This window comes from Esox lucius, chromosome 1 (assembly GCF_011004845.1).
Source record: "Esox lucius isolate fEsoLuc1 chromosome 1, fEsoLuc1.pri, whole genome shotgun sequence".
In the NCBI taxonomy this organism is placed as follows: Eukaryota; Metazoa; Chordata; class Actinopteri; order Esociformes; family Esocidae; genus Esox; species Esox lucius.
The window spans coordinates 20,083,631-20,105,555 of record NC_047569.1 but is presented as its reverse complement, the minus strand read 5'-3'; the positions used below and the strand labels follow the sequence as shown (position 1 = coordinate 20,105,555).

General features: G+C 38.0%; 1 protein-coding gene across 1 annotated transcript in view; it reads right to left on the bottom strand.

Annotated features, from left to right (window-relative positions):
• Positions 1-1,203: 1,203 nt before the first annotated feature.
• Positions 1,204-21,925, bottom strand: part of pcp4b (Purkinje cell protein 4b) — a 33,887-nt gene continuing 13,165 nt past the window's right edge. Inside the window, exons 2-3 of the mRNA XM_010889180.4 lie at positions 9,492-9,543; positions 1,204-1,765 (exon numbers count right to left, since the gene is read on the bottom strand). Coding sequence (XP_010887482.1) covers positions 1,623-1,765; positions 9,492-9,543 — 195 coding nt within the window. The 3' untranslated portion in view covers positions 1,204-1,622. The remainder of the gene's footprint in view (positions 1,766-9,491; positions 9,544-21,925) is intronic.

The window sequence follows — 21,925 nt, the reverse complement described above, 5'->3', positions numbered from 1 at the left end:
GACATTTAGCACAAGAAAGAAGAAATACGACAAAGAAGACCCCAAACTGTTGATCAGCTAAAATCCAGTATCAAGAATAACAAGAATTGGAAAACATTTAACTCTCAAAACTACAGCAATTGGTTAAAACACAATTTGGTTTAAACACTGTGAGTATTTTAACCAAACGCTGTTGGTTTAAAAGTGTTTTAAAAGAAGAGGCAATACAACACAGTGGTTAATATGCCCCTGTCGCAACTTCTTTGTGTTGATGGCATCAGATTCAAAATGGGCATGTATTTTTCCAAAAACAATAACATTTCCCAGTTTCAACATTTAATATGTTGTCTTTGTCCTATTCTGAATTAAATTTAGGAATAAATTATATGCACATAATTGCATTCTATATTCATTAGTATTTTACACAGCGTTCCAACTTTTTTGGAAACAGGGTTGCATTAAAACATATTACAAATGATGAAATATTATTGTAATTTCAGTCTTATATATTATAAAAATGTGATTTGAAGAAAACGCAATTACTAATTATATAGCACAAACATGTGCACTCTTGAGTTTGCATAGATTCTGTTCTTATTTAAGAACAAACAAGAAAACATTAGTGAATTTCAAAAACTTCGTAGAAACCGCAAAAGCAGGATTTAAGAAGGAATTTCTTCTTAAGAATGGTTGGTGAAACCAATAAAGTTTGCCATGACAGACTTTCAGCAATTTTGAATAAGTCAAAAATAGCCTTAAAGGCACCTATAGTACCAAATTACAATTCTTCACCAAAATACTTTTGGCATCTACTGTATGGATCAAGTTATTTGACCAACCCAATAGAGCATCTTTGGGCTGTAGTGGAACGGGAGCTTTGTGCCCTGGATGTGCATCCCACAAATCTCCATCAAGTGCAAGATGCTATCCTATCAATATGGGCCAACATTTCTAAAGAATGCTTTCAGCACCTTGTTGAATCAATGCCACGTAGAATTAAGGCAGTTCTGAAGACGAAAGGGGGTCAAACATAGTAATAGTATGGTGTTCCTAATAATCCTTTAGGTGAGTGTATATTATGTGGTGAACTCATCTACTGTACATGGTGAGCCCTGATAAATTCAGATGGGATGGAAAAGGAGAAAAGCTTGAATAGAAAATACATTGACTAACACATTACACAGGATACACGTTATGGATAGACAAAATGGCTGGACAGAAAACTACTCTTCACAACTTTGCCATTTATTGATACAGCAATCAACGTTAAAGTAATGGGTGCTTATATTTGCACTTGTCAAATGTAAATGTAATTTTTTTGCATATCCCAACTCTCTCATAAGATACCTCAGGAGAGTGGAATCACAGCCAAGGATCAGATATTACTGTTAATAACCCACCACCCCACCCACCCTCACCTCAACTGCAAGGTAATCTGCCACCTAAGAAAATGAATGAAACCCAATTAAATAATAAGTTATGTATAGCATTTCACAGACACTTTACTTATTGACACGCTTCTTTCTGCCTTGCTCTTTCCCACACCCCACCCCTTGAGTTCATATGATATGAATTGAATACATGCAAACGCCCACACAGCAAGCCTGCCAGGTCTTCACAGCTACATGGACACCCAGTAGCCACTAAGACTTGCTGTCAGTCTTCTTCTTAGTCTGGAACTTCCGGAACTGGGACTGGATGGCAACGGCCGCCTTCTCAGTCTCTGGGGCATCCATGTCGATGTCAAAGTCCTCTGCTGGGACTTCCTGAGACTTCTTGGAAGCATCTGGAGAAGGAGGAGATGAGGCTTGTGACTCATTAAGCTGCACAGTATGCGCCACTAATATCAGCGAGCTCTATGAATATACATCACAATACATTGTACATTCTGATACCCACACAGTGGAGTCAAACATCTTACTGATTTTTAACATTTTAATTCTAAAAATGTTTGTATTTTAATATAGCCATTTCAACTAGAGATCTAAAGCACAACAAGGCATAACACTGATGGTACCACCATTTTATTATAAAGAACACAATAGCAGATGTTACAGTCATTTCCCAGTATAGACTCTAAAGACACGGTAAAACATGTCAAATGAATACTTGCTTAGCATAAACAAATTGAAAGAAACTGTGATTACTGCTAAATTGGGCATTATGCTTTGATAATATGTCAGAGGGATGGTTAAAGGAATGAGTCTGTTCACTTTTGTCTGTTAATTTTTTTGTTTGTGTGGCATTAACAAATGCATTATTGCCACTGTGACCTGCTGGTGCTATCAGGCAGAGATGCAGGCTGCAGGTGAGTGATTGCTGGGTAAGGAGGGGTAGTGTTGAAGGGGTATGTGCATGTGTGAATGTCAATGTTGCTCCCTCGTGCACCTGCTGTCCTAAGACACATCCATGCTTACATAATTACAAGGACATAACAATAAAAATATGTAAGAAATCATGAGTTTTGTTGCTATTGTTTTGCAATACCATAGGATTAAGTTTCCTCGATAGTTAAATATAAGTTACTTTAACCAGGATCAGGTGTTGATAAAACACAATTCTAATGGAATTGGAAGACCACAATGATCAATATACACTTTAAACTATTTTGCATAAAATGTCTTTACAAAGTAGAGCTGTAGTAGGGATATTTAACTTTTGGTCAATTTGATCCACACGAAGAGAAAGCTAAATAAAGGAAAGAGGAAACTCAATACAGACTGGGGTTGAGTTCCAGTGCCTGTGTGTGTCTCTCTCTTTCTCATCAAGATGAAAACGTTAACTGCCAACTTCAACTCCTGCGTTAATTGGTATTGAATTTTCTTATGCTCTAATGTGCACTATTTTCATCCCCCAGCATTTGCTATTGAACTGTGGCCTCCCCTGTATTGATGTGTTCATAATCTTTGTGTCTCGAAGGATAATATTATTATTTAAACTAGAGAACATTTACATTATAAATCCTTTAATAAAGAGTTGAGCTTGTTGCATAGGGTTTTTGGGGTGGTTGTTCATCCAGATGAATACAAAAATATTTGCGGCCCAAAGGATAACGATGGATCATGATCTATGGGTGGCTTAAGGCTTAATCCTTTTTTATACAAGACAGATCCTCTAAGTTGTTACTCTTGTCAGCGCTTTCAACGGCAATGTTCTTGTTCTTAGACGACTGAAATGCCTAGAGTCAGGGTGCCACTCTGAGTAGTCTTGACTCTTTAGAATACTCTTGCTTCAGGAGAAATAAATGTATGTTTTTGGCAGTGTCCGATGAAAATTGCGATCAGAGAATATGACATCCTGCTGCAGTCAATTGATTCACCCTACCCCAGGCATGGCTTTCTTGGCCGGCTTGAAGATGCTGTACTTTGCCAACACTGAACTGGATTGATTTTTGCTATATAAGACATAAGTCAAGAAATCAAAGTTGTCCTTCGTGAAATACAAATCTGCTCAGTATAAAGGTAATAGAATGCCCATTTCATTATTACATACACAACTGTTCAAAAGTTTGGAGTCATTAAGAAATGTTCTTGTTTTCCATGACAACATACATGAATTGGAAATATAGCAAAACGATTAGAGCAAGACAAAGTTAGAAATAATGATTTTTAATTGAAAAAATAACTGCGTCCTCCAAACCTTGCTTTCATCAAGAATCGTCCATCTGCAGCAACTACAGCCTTGCAACTACAGCCTGGCTTGATGGGTACTTTTTACATACCATGCAGTCAAGCTGCTCCCACAACAGCTCAATAGGGTTGAGATCTGGTGACTGTGCTGGCCACTCCATTATAAACAGAACACCAGCTGACTGCTTCTTCCTTAAATAGGTCTTGCATAGCTTAGAGCTGCGCTTTGGGTCATTGTCCTGTTGTTGGAAGAAACTGCACGAAATAGCCTTCATTTCTCAGAACAAGAATAGACTGACAAGTTTCTGGCCATTTTGAGCCTGCAATCGAACCCACAGTTGCTGATGCTCCAGATACTCAACTAGTTTAAAGACTTAAATACTTGCTGGTGAATTAAAGTTAAAATCAACAGAATATGAGAGAGGATAATGCAGGTTAATAGCAAATAGTTAATAGTTCTATGGGCAGGCTACTTTAAAGCAAGGTTGATATAAATGAAGTGTAACAAAATGAACAGATTTTAAACAATTACTTTTAAGGTTAAAATGTTTCAAAATGATGACTGCTGTAAGGTGGTTCATTAATAAAGGTATATATAAGATATATTTGAATGAATTGAGCAGAGTATATTTACAGCAACAAGCCATTAGACATTAATGTTCAATATCTTATTTTCATATACAAAGTGTATAATATCTTATTATATACAATGTGTTGTATGAGTGTTGTATATAAGGGAAGTCTCATCTCCCATTTTGGATGATTGAAATTGGCCTTACGGGGTGTTAAAAAAAAGTTTCAATGTTTCCTTGCTGATTACTCTCTGCACTCGGCTCAGATCATAAAGAAACAGCACTGGCAGGAAAGTGAGCTCATCCACGGTTGTCAGCAAATCTTCAAAGTTCCGTCCGTTTGTCCTGTGGCATCGACCGTGCATAACACCATGATAAGGTGGTCAATACACATGTTTATAAACAAATTTTTTGTTATTTGCAATCGTAATCATTATTTGGGAGTTGATGATATGAGTAAATGGGGCGGTTCACGTAAAAAAAAGGTAAAGGGGTAGTCCAACTGCATCTTCCTCACTGTATGTTTGCAGACTCACGTTGTACATTGTACGTTACCACAGTAACCTGATGTGCAAAGCTTTGAAGTTTGTTTTTACCGTTTTAACGGTCCTATATTGATTATTTCTCACATAACTTCTTAAATTCACAAGCTGAAATTTCCTTTGGTCGTGCTGTGGTGGATATATTTTTTGCCGGACCGCGTATGTGACTGACTGACTGACCCATGTTAAATAGCATAGTGGTTGGAAACGCGGACTACTGAACAGCAGGGCCGGCATTCGACTCCCGTTACAGTCCAAACTGATTATCCATTAGGATTTGTTCTGGATAGACAAAACACTTGCTGGTTACAACCTCCAGCAGCTGTGTTATAGGAAAGCTAAAAAAAACTGTTGACTGTTATATTATATTTCAGGTGGATTTTCGAATTTTGCATTAGGACTTGTTCATGATAGACAAAAACATCCCTGGCTACACGATTCTCTTGTCTTTTTACTTGACGAAAAAGTCAGTTATTTATATTGATCATTATTCTATCAATATCATTCACGAATGGCTAATAAGCAGTTAAAATGGCTAGTTGTATATATAGTTCATAGATGTTATTTGTGGTGGGGGTAAACATTAGTCAGTTTAACACAATGCTTAATGGTGTCTAGCGAAATATTAAAACTCTTTGTGATGTTAATTAATGACCAAATTATCTATTGTCCAGACACTATTCCGACATTTGGTAAGTGTGCAGTTCCATGGTGTAGTTAAAGGCATAGCCTCTCATGTGGGTGACCCAGGTTTGAATACAATGCAGGCCATAATGTTCATCCCCTTCTCAAAGTACGCATCTGTGCATGCTTTTTAGGTTAATATTGGCTATATCAAAACCCCTTGGGCAGCAAAAAAGTAGGGGTTTCCATGATTCTCTCATCTTTTCACTTGACGAAAAAGTCAAGTTATTGTATCACAAATGAAAGAAGAACGAGCATTGTTGTGCCACGAAATGAAATAGCTTTGGCAGTGTAAAGTTCCTCTTCAGCCTCGCTAGAAATTGCTCTATTCTTATGACTATTATAATACATAGATGCTATTTGTGGTGGAGGTAAACTTAATAAGAAACGTTAATCTGTTTAACACTGCTTAATGGTGTGTAGCAAAATATTCAAACTTGGCATGATGTTAATGCGTGTCAAAATGATCTACTGTTGACATGCTATACCAACTCTTGGAAGAAGTATAGCTCTGTGGCGTAGTGGTTAAAGACAGAGCCTCTTATGTGGGAAACCGGGATTCGAATCCAGGGAGGGCAACAATATTCATAATATTTAATTGCGGGCCAGGTGAACTAGGCTTACCTGGTTCCTTTTCTGGTTTCTCACTACCTGGCCACGGAGATATACACTAACCTGGCCATTCAGCCTGTCCACCAGAGATAACTTCGCATTTGGGTTTTGTAGTTGACTTGAGTCTTGATAGATTTCAACATCACATTTCTAATGAAGTTTGTTAACTTATCATAAATATGATAAAATATAATGACATATCACAGATATTTGACAATTTGAATAATAGGAATGTGTGGTTTTGGGTGAATTAACCCTTTAATGTTGATGATGGTGCATGTTTTTAAGACATCATCAGTTTAATAACCTTTTGTCTCTAAGGAAAAGACAGCCTGATAAAAGTGAACCAAGAGGGGCATCTCACACTTCTATAGATGAAATGCAGTGTTTACCTTTGTTTTTGTATGTGTTAAATTGTGATTTCCATGGCTGTGTTTGTGTGTAAATGTGTTTCTTAACTAACTATAGTACGGGTACAAAATGTCCCTATAAATAGGGCAAAAGTTACAATTGGCGGTAGGCTTAGAATTAGGGTTAGGCATTACAGTTATGAGTACGATTAGGCACTAGGACTAAGTTAATCCATACAACTGTGTCATCACTCGCGCGTGACTTAATTTGGTCAAGTAATTATGCTCAGCCTGATTCCGTTATGTTTGTGCTAGCCGCACCATTTTTCTTTCACTGTGTTCAGCAGAATCTTGCAAACCAGGCGATAAAAGCCATTACTGTAAATGCATTATCAAAATGCTAATTTGCGGTCTTTCTGCGGAGGGGGGTGCCCTAACGAGACAGACCTTACAAAGACGTTTGTAAATATCGAACCGTTTATTGCACAAACGCGTGGTATACATCATTCGAATGGGGAAATGCAGAGCCTTAGATATAGACGGATCCATTAAATTTCCTTCATCAGGCGCACTTCGAAATAAATTAGTCCTACTTAAATAATAATTTTAAAATCTCTATATTCAGTAGAGTCTCTGGAACGTAAGCACATGCTATGGGACAATTTGCAATGATAACGTTTAAACAATTAAATAAATAAAGAAATTAATACTTTTTATACTAATACTTTCTTTTGGATACAAAACAGGCAAAGAAGTACATAATTAAGCCAAACTGACATCTTCTGGAAAACTTGATAGGCTACATTGTACAATCTGCTTTCATGCACAATAACACATGTTTACTTAGCTTTTAAGTACTTTTGAGGCCCATTTAAAAGCTAAGTTAATGTGTGCGTGTGTGTGTGTGTGTGTGTGTGTGTGTGTGTGTGAAGGTCAGGTAAATGCCACTGAACATGCCTCCACCTCTGCATCTCTCCAGCTACCTCAGGTGCACTTAAGCGTGACAGCCCTACAGAATCAATAAATACAAAGATACATCATGGTTTGATGCCTCATTGATTGCTTGCCTTTTGTGTTTTGGCTATAAAATAGTAGGAAAACATATAATACAGATTTGCAGTGCCTTGCAAAAACGTTCTAACCCCTGACCAATTCTCTTAATGTTCCTGAATTTCAATGTTTTATGTTTTAAAATATTAGTAAGAAAAAAACAAGTATTCCACCCACAAACATTAGATTTTGGTATTTGTGCCATCTTTCACAACAATATCACAAGGTTTTAAGTACCTGGTTTGCACATGTCAGAGTGGCTTTGTTGTAAATTTTTTGTCATTTTGTCCCCAGGTTGTTCAGGTTGCTTGAATGACGCATGTGTACTGCAAATTTCAATGGGATTGAGATCAGAACTTGATCCGCTAAATGATGGTTTGACCTTGTGCTTCAGATAAATTTCCAGGTTCATATTGCGTGCAGTTATATGAGCACACCACCCATTCGAAGTTGGTTTTGTGAAGTCATCATTTCATTTGAGTGAATAACAATACTCTGAGGCATAGCTCCAAATGGAGTAAATGGGGTAAAGACTCTATTAGGAACTGGTGGTTTGTACTACAAGTGTTGTGAAGCAGTGAAACATGAAAGTTGATTTTGGGAGTGAGACAGTAATACAGCAAAAATACAGCAAATGCTGTGGTTACTTACAACCCTTGAGTTTAGCCTATGTACTTTGTTGTTAACTATGATCAAGTCAAGACAAATTATGAATGAATTACATTAGCCTACTGACTGCCAATGAGTGAAAAAAGATGACTATGTAAGCACACATCTGCAACCATAGCTAGCGACTTCTTCAGAGTTGCTCTTTACAGGGGTTTTAGCATAACTAGTTGGAAAGCCAGTTAATCAACACCTCTTTTCATGGATTGCACATTGCATTGTTTGAGGGTTGTTTTTTTGACTGAACATACTACTCCATGCATCCGCAATGAGCGCTGATGATTTGGTTTAACGTGCCTTACTAAGGGTTGAAAGCACGATGCCATCTCTAAAGAAGGAAAACCTTTGTAGCTAAATCCCTATGATTATTTTAAGTTCACCAGATTGATTTGAGATGCAGCAAAATGTTAGCTTGCTAGTCAAGATTGCTGGGGTGTTCAACGCATAGTTGAAAATTAGCATTACAAGCAATATTTTGACTGATTTTGCTAGCTAATGACAACATTGACATAGGTCTAAATACTTTTGATGACATGAAAATGAAAGCAAGGTTATTTTTAACTTTTTTCCCTATTTAGAGTTGTCAGGAAACACTTCCAAGCCCCTACCGGGTTGGAGAGTCCCCCTAGAGGGTGGTTAGAGAATTGTAACAATCTGACTGTTCTACTTTATTGCATTTTTATGTCTTTCTTTTCATTGTAAAGCACATTGAATTGCTTCTGTGTATGAATTGTGCAATATAAATACAATTGCTTGCTTTTGTTATTGCCTACAAAGGCAACGTTTGATGCAAACGTTTTGTATGGAATTGTAAAATAATGTATAATGTATGCATGTAAATTAGGGCTGTAATGGGACACATATCCATCACTGTATCGTACAAGATGCCACAGCTAGACAAAAGTAGTCTATGCAGCTGCTAAAACCTCTGACATGTTGATAAATCTACATCAAAATCCCCTCAGTAAGATACATATCCCCAGAGCAACATGGAAACGCAAAGAAACAATACAATTTTGTCTCCCCAATGAAATGAAGCCACCCTCAGCATCAGTCTAACAGGGGAAAAAAAAAAAGACAAGGGCAACACTGCTACGTTTGTGGCTTAGTTACTTCAAAGTAACAGTTCTTTTCCATGTGATGTTTCCAGATTCGTTTTCTACCTCTGTATATACAATATAGAACATTTTATCCGGTCCAGTTTTTAACCGGTGGCTGATTTTGCAAGAATGTCTGACCAGCAACGTAGAGTCATAAGAGCATGATGGGAAGAGGCATCCCTTTCCTATATACCCCTGGGTACTGTCAAAATGCTGCAACTTGGAAATAGCTGCTGGTTGCAATGACACATAATGTACTGCAATGCAGTGCCATTTGGGAGCCCCTTTTAAAATATATTATGTTTACCTGGTCTTCCAGATGTTTTGCTATTCCCACCCGTTGCACCAGATCCTTGTCTCTGTAAAAACAGAAAGCACAATGGACAAAAAGTAAATACAAATAGGTTTAGGTCTGGAGGTTCAATCTGTATCAATAAAGTTTTTCAGATGCAGTAATCATGGCTAACACCCTCTCAACTCCAGCAGGAAAATGTAACTTTTTCAAGAATTCTCTAGGTATTAGACAAAGTCTGAGCCCACAAGGTTACAATCTCCAGGGAGTGCTGTGCACCCAATAAGGTTGTCCTCTTGAGAAGAGATTCCCCAGCCTTTTATCCATAGGGCCTCCTTTTTCCATATTTAAAAATGTATGAGAGATGTATGAGTTCATTTCCTGCAATATAACCTCGTCTCACAACACTCTTTCAGGTGGACTATTTAAAACTCCTACCAATAACCACAGCCGCGGGAAGCAAGGACGCAAGGGGGCCGCAGCCCCTCCCTCCGTCACAGCCTCAGCAACCGCTGACGAGATTCTGAAATGCACTTTAACCGTCTGACTGCTACTGATGCGTGCACACAGGGCGCCTGTCCACTGGCGAGACGCATCTCACTGCACAGCGCCCATGCTTGCAACTACGTTATTCGCTACCAAATGCTTTCCATGATAATGTATGAAACCTAGAGTACTATCAATTATAGACACTCTCATCTAATGCAAGTGATTACACGAGTGATGCCAACAGCCACACATAATACACATACAAACGCACTCCCATGTGAATGGGTCTTCATCCGTCGGTTTACAGCTTGTTTCTGACCTTAATCCTCTTAGATATGCATCTCTGTCGTTATCCATTGGTGTAACATTGAGGGGAATAACAAGGTGTGTCCCTTAAATGGGAAACCAGTGCTCTTGATCACTATGACAACCAGGATGGGATGATGCTTGCTAGTCTGCTTTAGTCTAGCCAGTGGCCTGGCACTTCTGGTGACGGTGAATAAGACAGAAGTGGCCTGTGGGAGGTAGGGATACAGTGATGGGATGGATGGACAGAGGCCTAAGAGGGAGGGAGATTTTATCATCCAAAGTCCCCTGATCCCAGAGGTCCAGTCGTTTACTACTGTTTGACATTGCCCCGTAGCAATGTTGTGTCAATTTGAAAAAGCATAATGGGGAGGAGATGTAGATACTGAGATAATCTAAGCTATCCTCCAGTACCATAGTCCCCTGAAATATCATGAGGACACTATAACTATGACTTAACTTTTCTGATGCAACATAACGGTTTAAGTTTTGACTACAGTCAAAATCACAGCAGATCAACATTTTGTGTGTCTTTATTTTGATGGATCCTACTGATGGATACAAGAATGTTTATACAAGCCATTTTCAACACTCTCTATTCCAAAAGTTCAACCTTCCTCTTATATTAACTTGCAAATCAGTTATATAGTCTGGGGAAAACCAGAGTGGGTGTGCAAAAGGTATTTTCTTCTCTGATTTGGATAGTATGAGCATTCCTGGTAAGTCTGTTGACTGTAGGTTTTTGAGGAGAACAGTAAACATTCAGAGTACTGAGGTGCACCAGGTTCAGACACAGTGTGCTGCTTGAGCTTCTGAATGCAAGCCCTGTACCGATAGCATTAAACAAAAAGACCCAGGGATGGTAAAAGCAGATCTTTCTTTGCAGAGGAATACAAGAGTGACACTCTCTTCTACAATGAAAAGATTATAAGGAGGCTATTCTTAAATGTATATTAATACTCATCCTTTTAATGTGTCAGCAGTGCAAGTGAGAGAACAGATACCACAAGGAATTATAAAGTAGCAATATGACGGCTGTGGAGGTCCAGGGTGGAAAAGTTGGGACATAAGCCTCTTATAAATCAAACTGTAAATAATTAGTCTGGTTCACAGCAGCAACCATGTTCTTGTGAGAACATTGTTTTAAATAAAATGTAATATACTGTGTTTAATATATATATGCAGCTCCAGAAAAATGTAAGGGACCACTGCACCTTTTTCTTTCCTTTCCAAAAAAGTTCTGCCCAATTTGCAACTCCTTTCCCTGATGACAACCTCAAATCATTTGCTGCTGGACTCTTGTCGTTGCAGGGGTTTATGGTAGTGTTCAAATTTCGGGTGTTATATGAAAAAAAGTTTAAAACTATTAGACAATCTCCAAACAATCAGAGAGTCAAACAAATGTTACATATTGAAAGTGTTGCTTCACCCATGTGTGTTATGGCTCTGTCAGGGAGGCGGTCAGATCAAGACTCATTTCAGAGAACTAATATCTATGGTATCCCTACTGCTAATGATCAGGGTGGCCTGATTATGGGGATCTCTTCATGAACATAAGTTGAGGGGGTGTGAAGTAGGTGGAATCAGTACCTCCTGCAGTTTCAGCACTAACACAGACAAACATTGACAAGGACAAGATGGATGGCTATAATGAACTCAGTTGAGTGGCTACTCGTGTCTGAGAGGGAGATACTAAAGCTCAAGGGGGTGAGACTGCAGCATCTAGCCTTCCCTACTTTCTCTGCAGTGTTTTCAACCAGAGGAGATTTTTCAGCAGTTATCTGAATGGATTACTCCAATCGGATAGGATTAAGTGTTCGAATTGGGTTTTTCAAAATGGAAGAATGGGATCCTTGTGGCTATCCACAGGGATAGGAATCTTGTCTGGATAGGGATAATGATGTTGTAATGCAGTATGACCTTTAATTAGGGATAGTAGGTTGTTTTTCAAAACTTGTTTGTTTATTTTAAAACAAATCTATTCTTTTTATCCCACTAGAAAGTGGATTAATGGTGGATTTAGAACGTCCCTATAATCCAGAAATGTAGATGTGTCTATAGTGATGATCTTACATCTAAAATGGTCCATTGTGTAAAACGATTTGTTATATTGAACTGTCAAAGAAGTGCATCCCGTTACTAACAGTGAGAGTAGCAATTATTTCTGAAACACCCCTTTAATATTTTTTATAATATTGTAAGGTCTTTTAAATGGTTGAGTTTGAGACTCCAAATAAGCTTTAACCTCTGAAAAAGTCCCATCATTTGTTTCGGTCAGTGTCGCACAGTGAGGAAATAATAGATACTTTTCACCACTGATACATCTGTGGGATTGTCCATGTGTAGCCTGCCTCACCATGTGAGGTTCCAAAAACAATAAAATGTCTCATTTTCAACATATGATATGTTGTCTTTGTACTATTTTCAATTAAATATAGGGATAAATGATTTGCACATTATTGCGTTGTTTTAATTAGCATTTTACGCAGCGTCCCACCTTTTTTTGGAAACAGGGTTATAGTTTAAACACTTATGTTTCCTTATTATTATGTATAAGTAGTACCATATACATATCGAGGTGTTGTCCAGTGAATAAAGATTCTCTGACATTGACATATATTGTGGTATCTGAATCAGAATGATCCTATCTGATTATGTGGGTACTGTAGAAAAATATGACAGAATCCATCTGATTCTGATCCCTCCCAAAATGATCCCCTGACATTCCAGAACCAATGCTAATAACGGCACTGTCTTAAGTTAGCCACTGACATTTATTTATAGGACCTGTTTGGAAAGCTTGGTATGGTAACACTGAAGAGACCTGACAAACCTAGATGGAGTATTCTAAATATTTCATGATTCTTTGTGTCCCTTGAAACATCCATGTATCAATCCTTGAAACATTTCACATGCTTTGTTCTTCAGATTTAATCTGTTTACACAGCAATGGAAACAAATTGGGAAATTGTTTCATTATATACAATACTCATTTCTACATAGAGCGATTGTGTTCTATGTGATAGGATTTTTTTATACAAAGCTATTCTTCAACATACCTGCATAACCTATTCCCTTTTCCCTACAGGTTCCCTATTTGGTCATATCATAGAGGGTTTCTTGGATGATTTAATAGCCATGTATGCAAGTTGGCACTGTACTACATGTCCTTCTTCGGCACATCTCTTCTTGTATTATTAATGATATGCTTTCAATGAATTTCAAACAGTGTGTGTAGTGCTGAGGATTCGAAGGGGAGGGGTGGGGGGATTGAAATGTCCCTACAAACCAGACCTTTGGGGAAGCAGTCTAATTCAAGCACAGCCTGTTATGTTATTTCATAAGAACTATTTATACTGGATTTCAGAAATGCAAATGGAAAATCATAGCTGTTGTTTACCTGTCAAAACACTTCCCAGTTCTCATCCGGGACACTGTCTCTCAGTACCTTGTCACAATATAAAGAGCTGCAATTCCTGTCACAAAACAGTTACTCTGACAGACAGACTGATGTTTCTTCTGAAGTTGCAGGGAAGACAGTCTTGCTGCCCTCCTGCCTTCCTCACTGCAGCCCCAAACAATACCCAGTAGATAATTGGACTGTTTTGTTCTTGCTTTCTTCTAATCCGAGTTCAAAGGGAACAGCCATGTCCTTGTGTCAAGGCCCAGTAATGCCCATGAAATGAACTGCTGACAGCCTGCCTACCCTGTCTTTCTGCCTGGGGGTCCCCAGTGCTATGTTATGCTTCAAGTCTCAGCACCACTCTGATTAGGAGAGGGGGCTCTACACAAGCAGCTTCCAAACTCTACACACACAAAAGCAAATCAAAAGGCAATGATGCAGGAGGCGGGATGAAGCCCTACTCCTTCCCCAGAACAAAACCTTTATCTGTACGATTCGGAGGTTGCAGCAACATTTTCATTGTCATTGCAAGACTTTGGGGGGTTAATAATAGGGCTGTAATTGTAAACTAGTGTAACCATTCATAGATAGAAATTAAATCACTGACATAACCATTCATAGATAAAATCACTGACATAACCATTCCAAGAGCTGTTCTGTAGTTGGTGTGGATCTGGCTTTCCTAAAGTATTTCCCTTTCCAGACAAAAGATCTCAACGATTTTAAACATGTGCTGGATTCTCTACATAGATGTTTACATAGCTGCTGATCAATGTGCTTCCTCTACCGATCCCTCCTCCGAGGAACCAATGGGTATAATCAAATGTAGTCTAAGAATTAACTCTGTTATTTTTTCGGTTTTATGTGGAAAAACTCTGGTTTAACCAAGTTCAGGTAACCACTGTAGACTTTATTCATTACTCAATGTTTTTATTTTAAATAACTACATTCTGGTTAAGTTATTTTATTTCAGTTATCGTTTTAACCTCTTTTTTACTTTTACTTCTACTTGAGTACCAATACATCTACATTACCAGTCAAAGGTTTACGGGTGTGTGTCTGTAAATAAGCAAGAAATCTGAAATACCAGGATTTCCAGAAAACCTGAGAATGTAATAATTGTTTCTGGATTGATGTTATACGGTGAAAAACTGTAAGGCGGCATAATGGGGATAAATAATGGGGGGTACTTGATGCTGTTAAGCGACTTTGGACGATGCAGGAAAAAAAAGAATTTGTGGTGAAACGCAGGGCTTCAGATCACGCCAAAGCTGATAAGAGATTAAGGCACTGACAGACAGGCGAGGGGAAATACCATTACAGCTGGGGCTGAGCCAAGTGTAAATTGCAATAACAGCATCTTGGCAAGTGATATTACTGTTGGGGAAAGGGCTAACCTCTGTCTGCAGTTACACACACATGTGCAAGTACATATACACACAAGTACAAACACACAGACACACAAAAATAATGAGTAGTGCTGGGAGGCTGTACTGCATTTAAAGATAGGGGGAGATTAAGATGGGGAGAAAGCCATCAAATGCAAAGAGACACTAATTACACTGCAATGACAGGGAAGAAAGATATATGCAGTGTGCCTTTCATCAGGTACGTGGAGTTATATCCTCACACAAACAAGACCAGCGCAGGGACACAAACACAAACATGAGTGTGCACCCTTACACACACATTGCAAATTCCTCTGTAGATTCCACAGCAATCACAATTCTAGGTAGTCAATTAGATTACCTCAATGGAACAACACAGACACACAAGCATGCACATATAAAGAACCAATCCGCCAGTCAGCAAAAAACTTTAAAACATGGAGAGAAAAAAAATCCTCTCATTGTGCTGTGGTCTTTGGAGGAAATATAGATTTTCAAATGGAATGTTTCTATGATTACCCTCATTTCTGCTGAGGAAATGCTTTCTATCTTTGTGAAGTTAACATCTGCTTGTCTATTGAGTATGTGTTGCAGACTAAAATATCCTTTACCTTTTCTCAGTAGGTCTAGTAATTTCATAGAACATTCCTCACAGAATGATTTTGTCTCCTTTCTGTCAACTAACTTGCTGTTCGATCACACAGCCCAGTGCCACAGAGTGTGTTGTTGGCATGCAGACTGCAGTAAAGTCCACCAATGCGGAATGACTATTGATGATTTCTCTACCATAAGCCGCCTCTAACATAATTTGGGCGTGCAGACACTGGTCGACCTGGGTGGTCACAGACCCACCCACTGGAGGGCCTGGCCAACCCAGATTGAGTAATAACAATTGTATCAATAGAAATTGTTCATGTACACATCTGCAATGACACTGAATTATAATAGCTGACAGGTTTTGCTGCATGGCATTACCTTCTGCATACAGCCCCCATATTTATGTGGAGTACATTGTTTCAACATTTCTGTAAAGCAGCTTAAATGATGGTTAGGTTACAAGAAGGATGGTCCTATCCATCACTCGTTGAGGTGCTTTACACCATATTTATTTTCCGAACAGGAGCAAGTTTCAGAAAGTCATCATCATACTGCATACAGTCTAAGTTGTCTGTTCTAGGGCATCCATGCTGACAGGCCGCTTGAACGATGTATCAAAGCCATTGCCCGTGCTATGCTGTTGAAATGTTGACTGCTTCTTGTAGTTATTTACAAAACATCTAACAGTAGCCTTCATTTTAACAAAAGTAGATTGGGTGTTTGTTAAAGGATGTTTTAAGCAAGAAAATGAAAGAGGTGGTAAGCAGTGTTGTTCTTTCTTCCAGTTCCAATACAGGTGTGCAAGGACTGCTTGTGAAAAATGTGTTGTGTCTGTAACAGGCTCATTTTTGTAAAGTTAAAGAACTATATTGTGTTGCTTAGAATAGGTTAAAGTTCCCAGTGAATCTAGAGAGGTGTCAGACTGGAAAAAGCAATAAAAACTAATGATAAGAAAAAAAAATGTTTACTTGGTTTCATGTTTAATGCAAGCCCACTATGTTCAAGCTCACAAATTAAACAGGCCAACAGAAAACATATATTAAATGCAGGGTATCTAATAGATACAAAAATGAACTCCAATTATTAAGGGAGTAACCCAGTGTTGAAAGGGAGTAAACATTAAACTGATCTTGAAGACACCTGTTTTGGTATACTGAGTCAAGACAAGAATATAACTTAATGTAACACATCAAAATACATTAAAAAATGTCTTTGAAAAAAAGGAAAGAATTAATATCAAAGTGGTTGTTTGGTAAATCTTTTTTTTTGGTGGTCTAGGAACAGGTGCATTGGCAGAAACACCTACATTCTCACCCATGTTGCTGCATCAACAGGCTGTCAAGCCTTCACCACAGCGCTCCTAAATCCTTTGCAATGTTGTGTGTGTATATTGAAAGGGCTAAATAAAACCCTCAAAGATTTCAGTTTGTTTTTCAATTGAATTTTTCACATTATAGGTCACATTAAAGGTGGAAAATGTTCTGACATGATTCATTTTTGTCTCATTCTTTTACATTACAAAAACCTGGCATTTTAACGGTGGTGTGTAGACTTTTTATATCCACCGTATCTGCCAAGGATAAAAACAAACTAACCAAAGAGAGGACAAATTTAGCGGCAGGACTTGGCCAGAGCAGTAAGCGCCGCCCCTCCAGAGTTGTAGTCATTTATGGAAACATTCATCAATATATCTGCTGATAGGAACATCACTGAAAGAAAACCACTGACTTTATCAAACAAGGACAAACATGACTGAGTTGTAGCACGATCGATATAAAACGAATAGGCATTGTGAAATTAAACAAAACATCTCTGATCTCTGGTGAATTTCAACACACGTTTTGATGCACTAAATGTGTTTTCTTCAGTAAAAAGGAAAAAAGATCTACCTTTGTCTGGGTTTTCCTTAATATGATTGTGCACTACAAACAAATCAATATGAAATATTAAGGTTTGTTTGTATGTGTTTATCTGAGTGTGTAGAGACAAGTGGCGGTTTACTCCTGATGGCAAGTGACAGCATTGGTCACTTTAAAATGTGGCTTTTGCAGGAGTGTTGACTGCAATAAAGAAAATCCCAGAAAACACAGCTGAGCAGCATGCAGCACTGAATGCTAAGCAGACTACACCTTAAACGAGCCAATCAACATCAAACAGCTGATATTTATGACAAGCAAACAGAGCTGGGGAGCAATGGACTATACAAGTAATCCGTTTCATGTAAATTCGTTATGTTATATTATTAGCCTATATTATATATTATATTGTAATCGGATTACAGATACTTCTGAAAAAACGTATTGGATTACTTTAATTGAAAAAGAGTAGGTGGGCGAAATAATTATGACACGTTGCAAATTGGACTTATTCAGAAGATAAGGCAAAAATGTCAGACAGCTGTAACATAATGCTGCCTTCAAAATAAAACATTAGATGGAATTTATCACAATATTTGCGGAAGAAAGGTGTGTCGGGAAGCACTCTGCCAGAGGATGATGATCTGCCTTAGATGCAGCCACCTCAAATCTATACAGGTAGGCCACGTGATAGCTTACTGCTTGCTTTGCAACTCAGAAATGTGCGATCATTGGTTTTCATTGGCTGTTGACGACAATTACTTTAAACTAAGAGTGCTGGAGTAAATCACAGTTCACTTCTGTAATTTGTGTTTTGAAAATCATTCGCTGGTGGCTCTAATAATAGCAGTTTACTTTCGCGCGGGTATAACATTTTTGTGTGCGGGTGTACAAGATTGCGAACGTCCACGTGCTTGGGGATTCTGCAATGTTTTGACAATGGTTGGACTACTGCATCAGACTACTGCAAATGTATGTACCCAATCATATTGATTAAACTCTAACATGGATTGATCCCGCAAAAGGTGTTCAATTAGTTATTGCTATTTGTCTTCTAATGTCTTTCAATATTAAAGTAATTTAAAAGTAAAATAAATAATCAAAAGTTACATTTCTGATTCCAAATGTGGTAACGTGTAAATGTAACGGATAACATTTCAAAAATAACCCTGCCAACAAATATGTCACTAATCCTACTCCTGGGGTAAGACGACTAGACACTCTATTGCTTCTAATTGGCACCTGTTTAGAAATACTTTCTGTAGGACCTTATTAGACTGGCATCTCGCCCAAGACAATAAACATTTCCTACACCTTCCATCAGAGCTGAAGCAGGAGATCCGATCTCAGACAGACATGACTTCGCCTTATATATGGATGGTAAATACCCGCTGTTTAACTAACCAATCTTTCATCAGTAAGATAAAATCATATATTCTTGGGAACACAAAAGTAGTTTAACAAGTTACTTTCAAAAGTAAACAACATTGTAATGTAACAAGGGTTTATCATTACAAAATTAAGTCTGTTGTCCCTCATTCGTCCATTACTGTTTCATTCCTCAAGCCTTGATATTACAATCTTGTTAATTACCTTCAAACAGTTATTGAATCAACATTTTTGTAGCCACTAATGTGAAACTGTATTTTCCAAAATGTCTGTTTGTTTGTGTGGATGATTCCTTTACCCATCTTCAGTGGTCAAAAGAACAAAATACTCTGGCAAAGTGCGTAAAATTGCATGAAAAGTCTGGACCCTCAAGCAGAAATGAAAGAACTATAGGATGTATCAGAATCATAGAGTTTTATTGCCCAGTTAGTTTCACAACAAACTGCCCTTTAGTCTTTGAAATCTTCATTAGAACTCATTCAGGTCATTGGCAAGTTGCAGGTCATTAATTAATGGAGTTGGGGGATTTAGGCTTGTAGTTGGTAATCTGTTGGAGGCCTCTCTAAAACAGAAGCAGAGCCGTTGGTCGAGAACTGTATTGAGAAAAACTAAAACAACAGACGCTTGACTTCCTTCACTGCCTTACCAAAAGCTGTATAACCTAATAGTATTATTGATAATATTAGACATTATATGGATTAATTCCATAGTTCTGGTGAGGATGTGTATTTATAGACGTTTGGCAAACAAAGCTACCAAATGTTATAAACGACATGCATAAAAATATTTCCAATAGGAATGAAGTTGTCTGTGTAGGCTGCAGTCAATTCAGGCTAAGTAGTCTATGCTGATGCTGGAATCATTATAGACTGGATCTAATGTTTTTTTTTAATCATTTTTACACATTAATTGATATTTCTTTACTATTAGTGCATGTACAAACACAGGAAGTTGCACACCTGCCTCTGACTCTGTCCCCCCATGTTTGACTGGCTATTTCACCCTTGGTAACAATCAATCAGTCAAACTTTATTTATATAGTGTTGGCTCATTATCTGGGCACATTTAACTTTCAATGAAACATATATTCATATAATTCTACAATAGCACAAGTCATACATCAAATGCAGCTCCAAGTGTGAACATAAAAAGTGGAAATAAGAATCAGTATTTAAAAAGCTTGGGTTAAGCGGGACGTGCACAATAAGGTCACTGATCCTTTCTTATTCTCGATTGATGTGCACCAAACAATCATCATCCTTTAATGAAAATATCTATTCACCTTTTTTTAACATGATTTATATTTCTTCCAAAGCCACCCTACATCCATGTTCTGCCTGCTCTGGCTTTGTAGATAGTGTGTGCACCTGTGCTCCATTATTCTCTGCACGCTCAGGATCATGTTTGTGAAATCAGCTTTCCTCTGTTATTTATTGCTGATATGACTGGTCAAAAGACCAATAAAAAACACCTCAATAGGTTTATGCAGAAAAAGTTGCCAGATTCTAAATTAGATGTAAGGCTCAGATGTAAGTATTTTCCCCAATTTAAAGTCCACTGCGGCCAATTCAGTATTCATGGGAAATATTTCATTCATCCGTAATATGAATACAACAATACAGTATAATTTGAGGTCATATTATGGTGGTGATCTGATCTATCTATAATCACGGTTTTGACTTGGATTTGTGTTGTTCTGGTCTCTGTCTTGACTCAGACTTGACCTTTTTGGTGCTCTTCCGGTCTCGTCTTGGTCTAGCCTCACTTTGGCCTTAGTTTTGACTCTGATTTGATTTGCTTCGGTCTTGACTTGACTTAGTCTCACTTCAGGTGGTCTTGAACTCAGCTCTGCCTTCCATATGATGGTATATGCTAGCTAACCGGCCAGCAGACATCATAGATTTTTTTTTGCTTGCATTAGATAGCAAGAGATAAATGTCAGAAGAGATAAATAATGTGAACTTTGTTAATGCAAATATTGCAAGCGATATTACTTTTGTTTCCATTAGCTAGCCTAGCTAAAATGACCACAACTTATTTTCTGTAAATAAATTGTTAACCAAATCAGTTGTCTACTAACAAATGGAATAAGCAGTGCTAACTCACAAATGAAACCACAAAACCCATCTAGTTTAAGTTGTCCCTCTGTACATTCCTTCCATGCACAAAGCACTATCTGTCGAGTTTTTGTAAATTCTCCCTTGAGTGATCGAGGGATTTTGCTTGCACCAACCAGCACGGTCTCGGGTGTAGACGTTACACATTATACGCATATCTGGGACTCTTCTTTAAGTATGATGTTTGTTACGCCATGTCATTACATTAGAATTTGCGAAACATAAGATGAGTTACTTATTTGGAAAAAAAGTGTTCTGTTTTTTGTTGTTGGCTGGGAATAGTTGTAAGTAGTTGCAATAATGATAGGCATATTCAAAAGGCTTCACCTGTCTGAAGAACTATGTACTAACTTTAACAGAGAAATTACGACATTCTTCTAAAAATAAATACAAAACAAATATATACCCCTGATGAACATGACGAGATGGGTGTTTGACTGATAACTGTTACTGGCACAGATAACACATTCTACATTGGATTGCTATGGGTCCCAGAAACATGCTCATTTCGATGGGGACAGACAGTTTGTTACACCGTCTTTGCTGCCAAAGTTGTGACGGCTACGGCCACACGGGTCCATGGGTATTTTCCCTGACCATAACCAGGCAACCCAGACAGAATTTTGTCTTTACGATCCACATGGCAGGAGAGTTGTTTATAAATGTGCGTTCAATGTAGGCCTGCAATTATGTGAAATTATGAATTCCGTCCTAAAACATTTGCATGCTTTTGAGTATCACTAGCATTCCCCTCAAATAGGAATGCTTGAGGAAGAAGATAATGTCATGGATTTACATTTTCCCAGAATCCCAGCAAAATCCAAATGCACAGCAAATCTAGTCTGAAGGGTGGACTAAGACAAATAAATAACTGACAGAGCCATTTGTAGTGCTATTTTAAGGC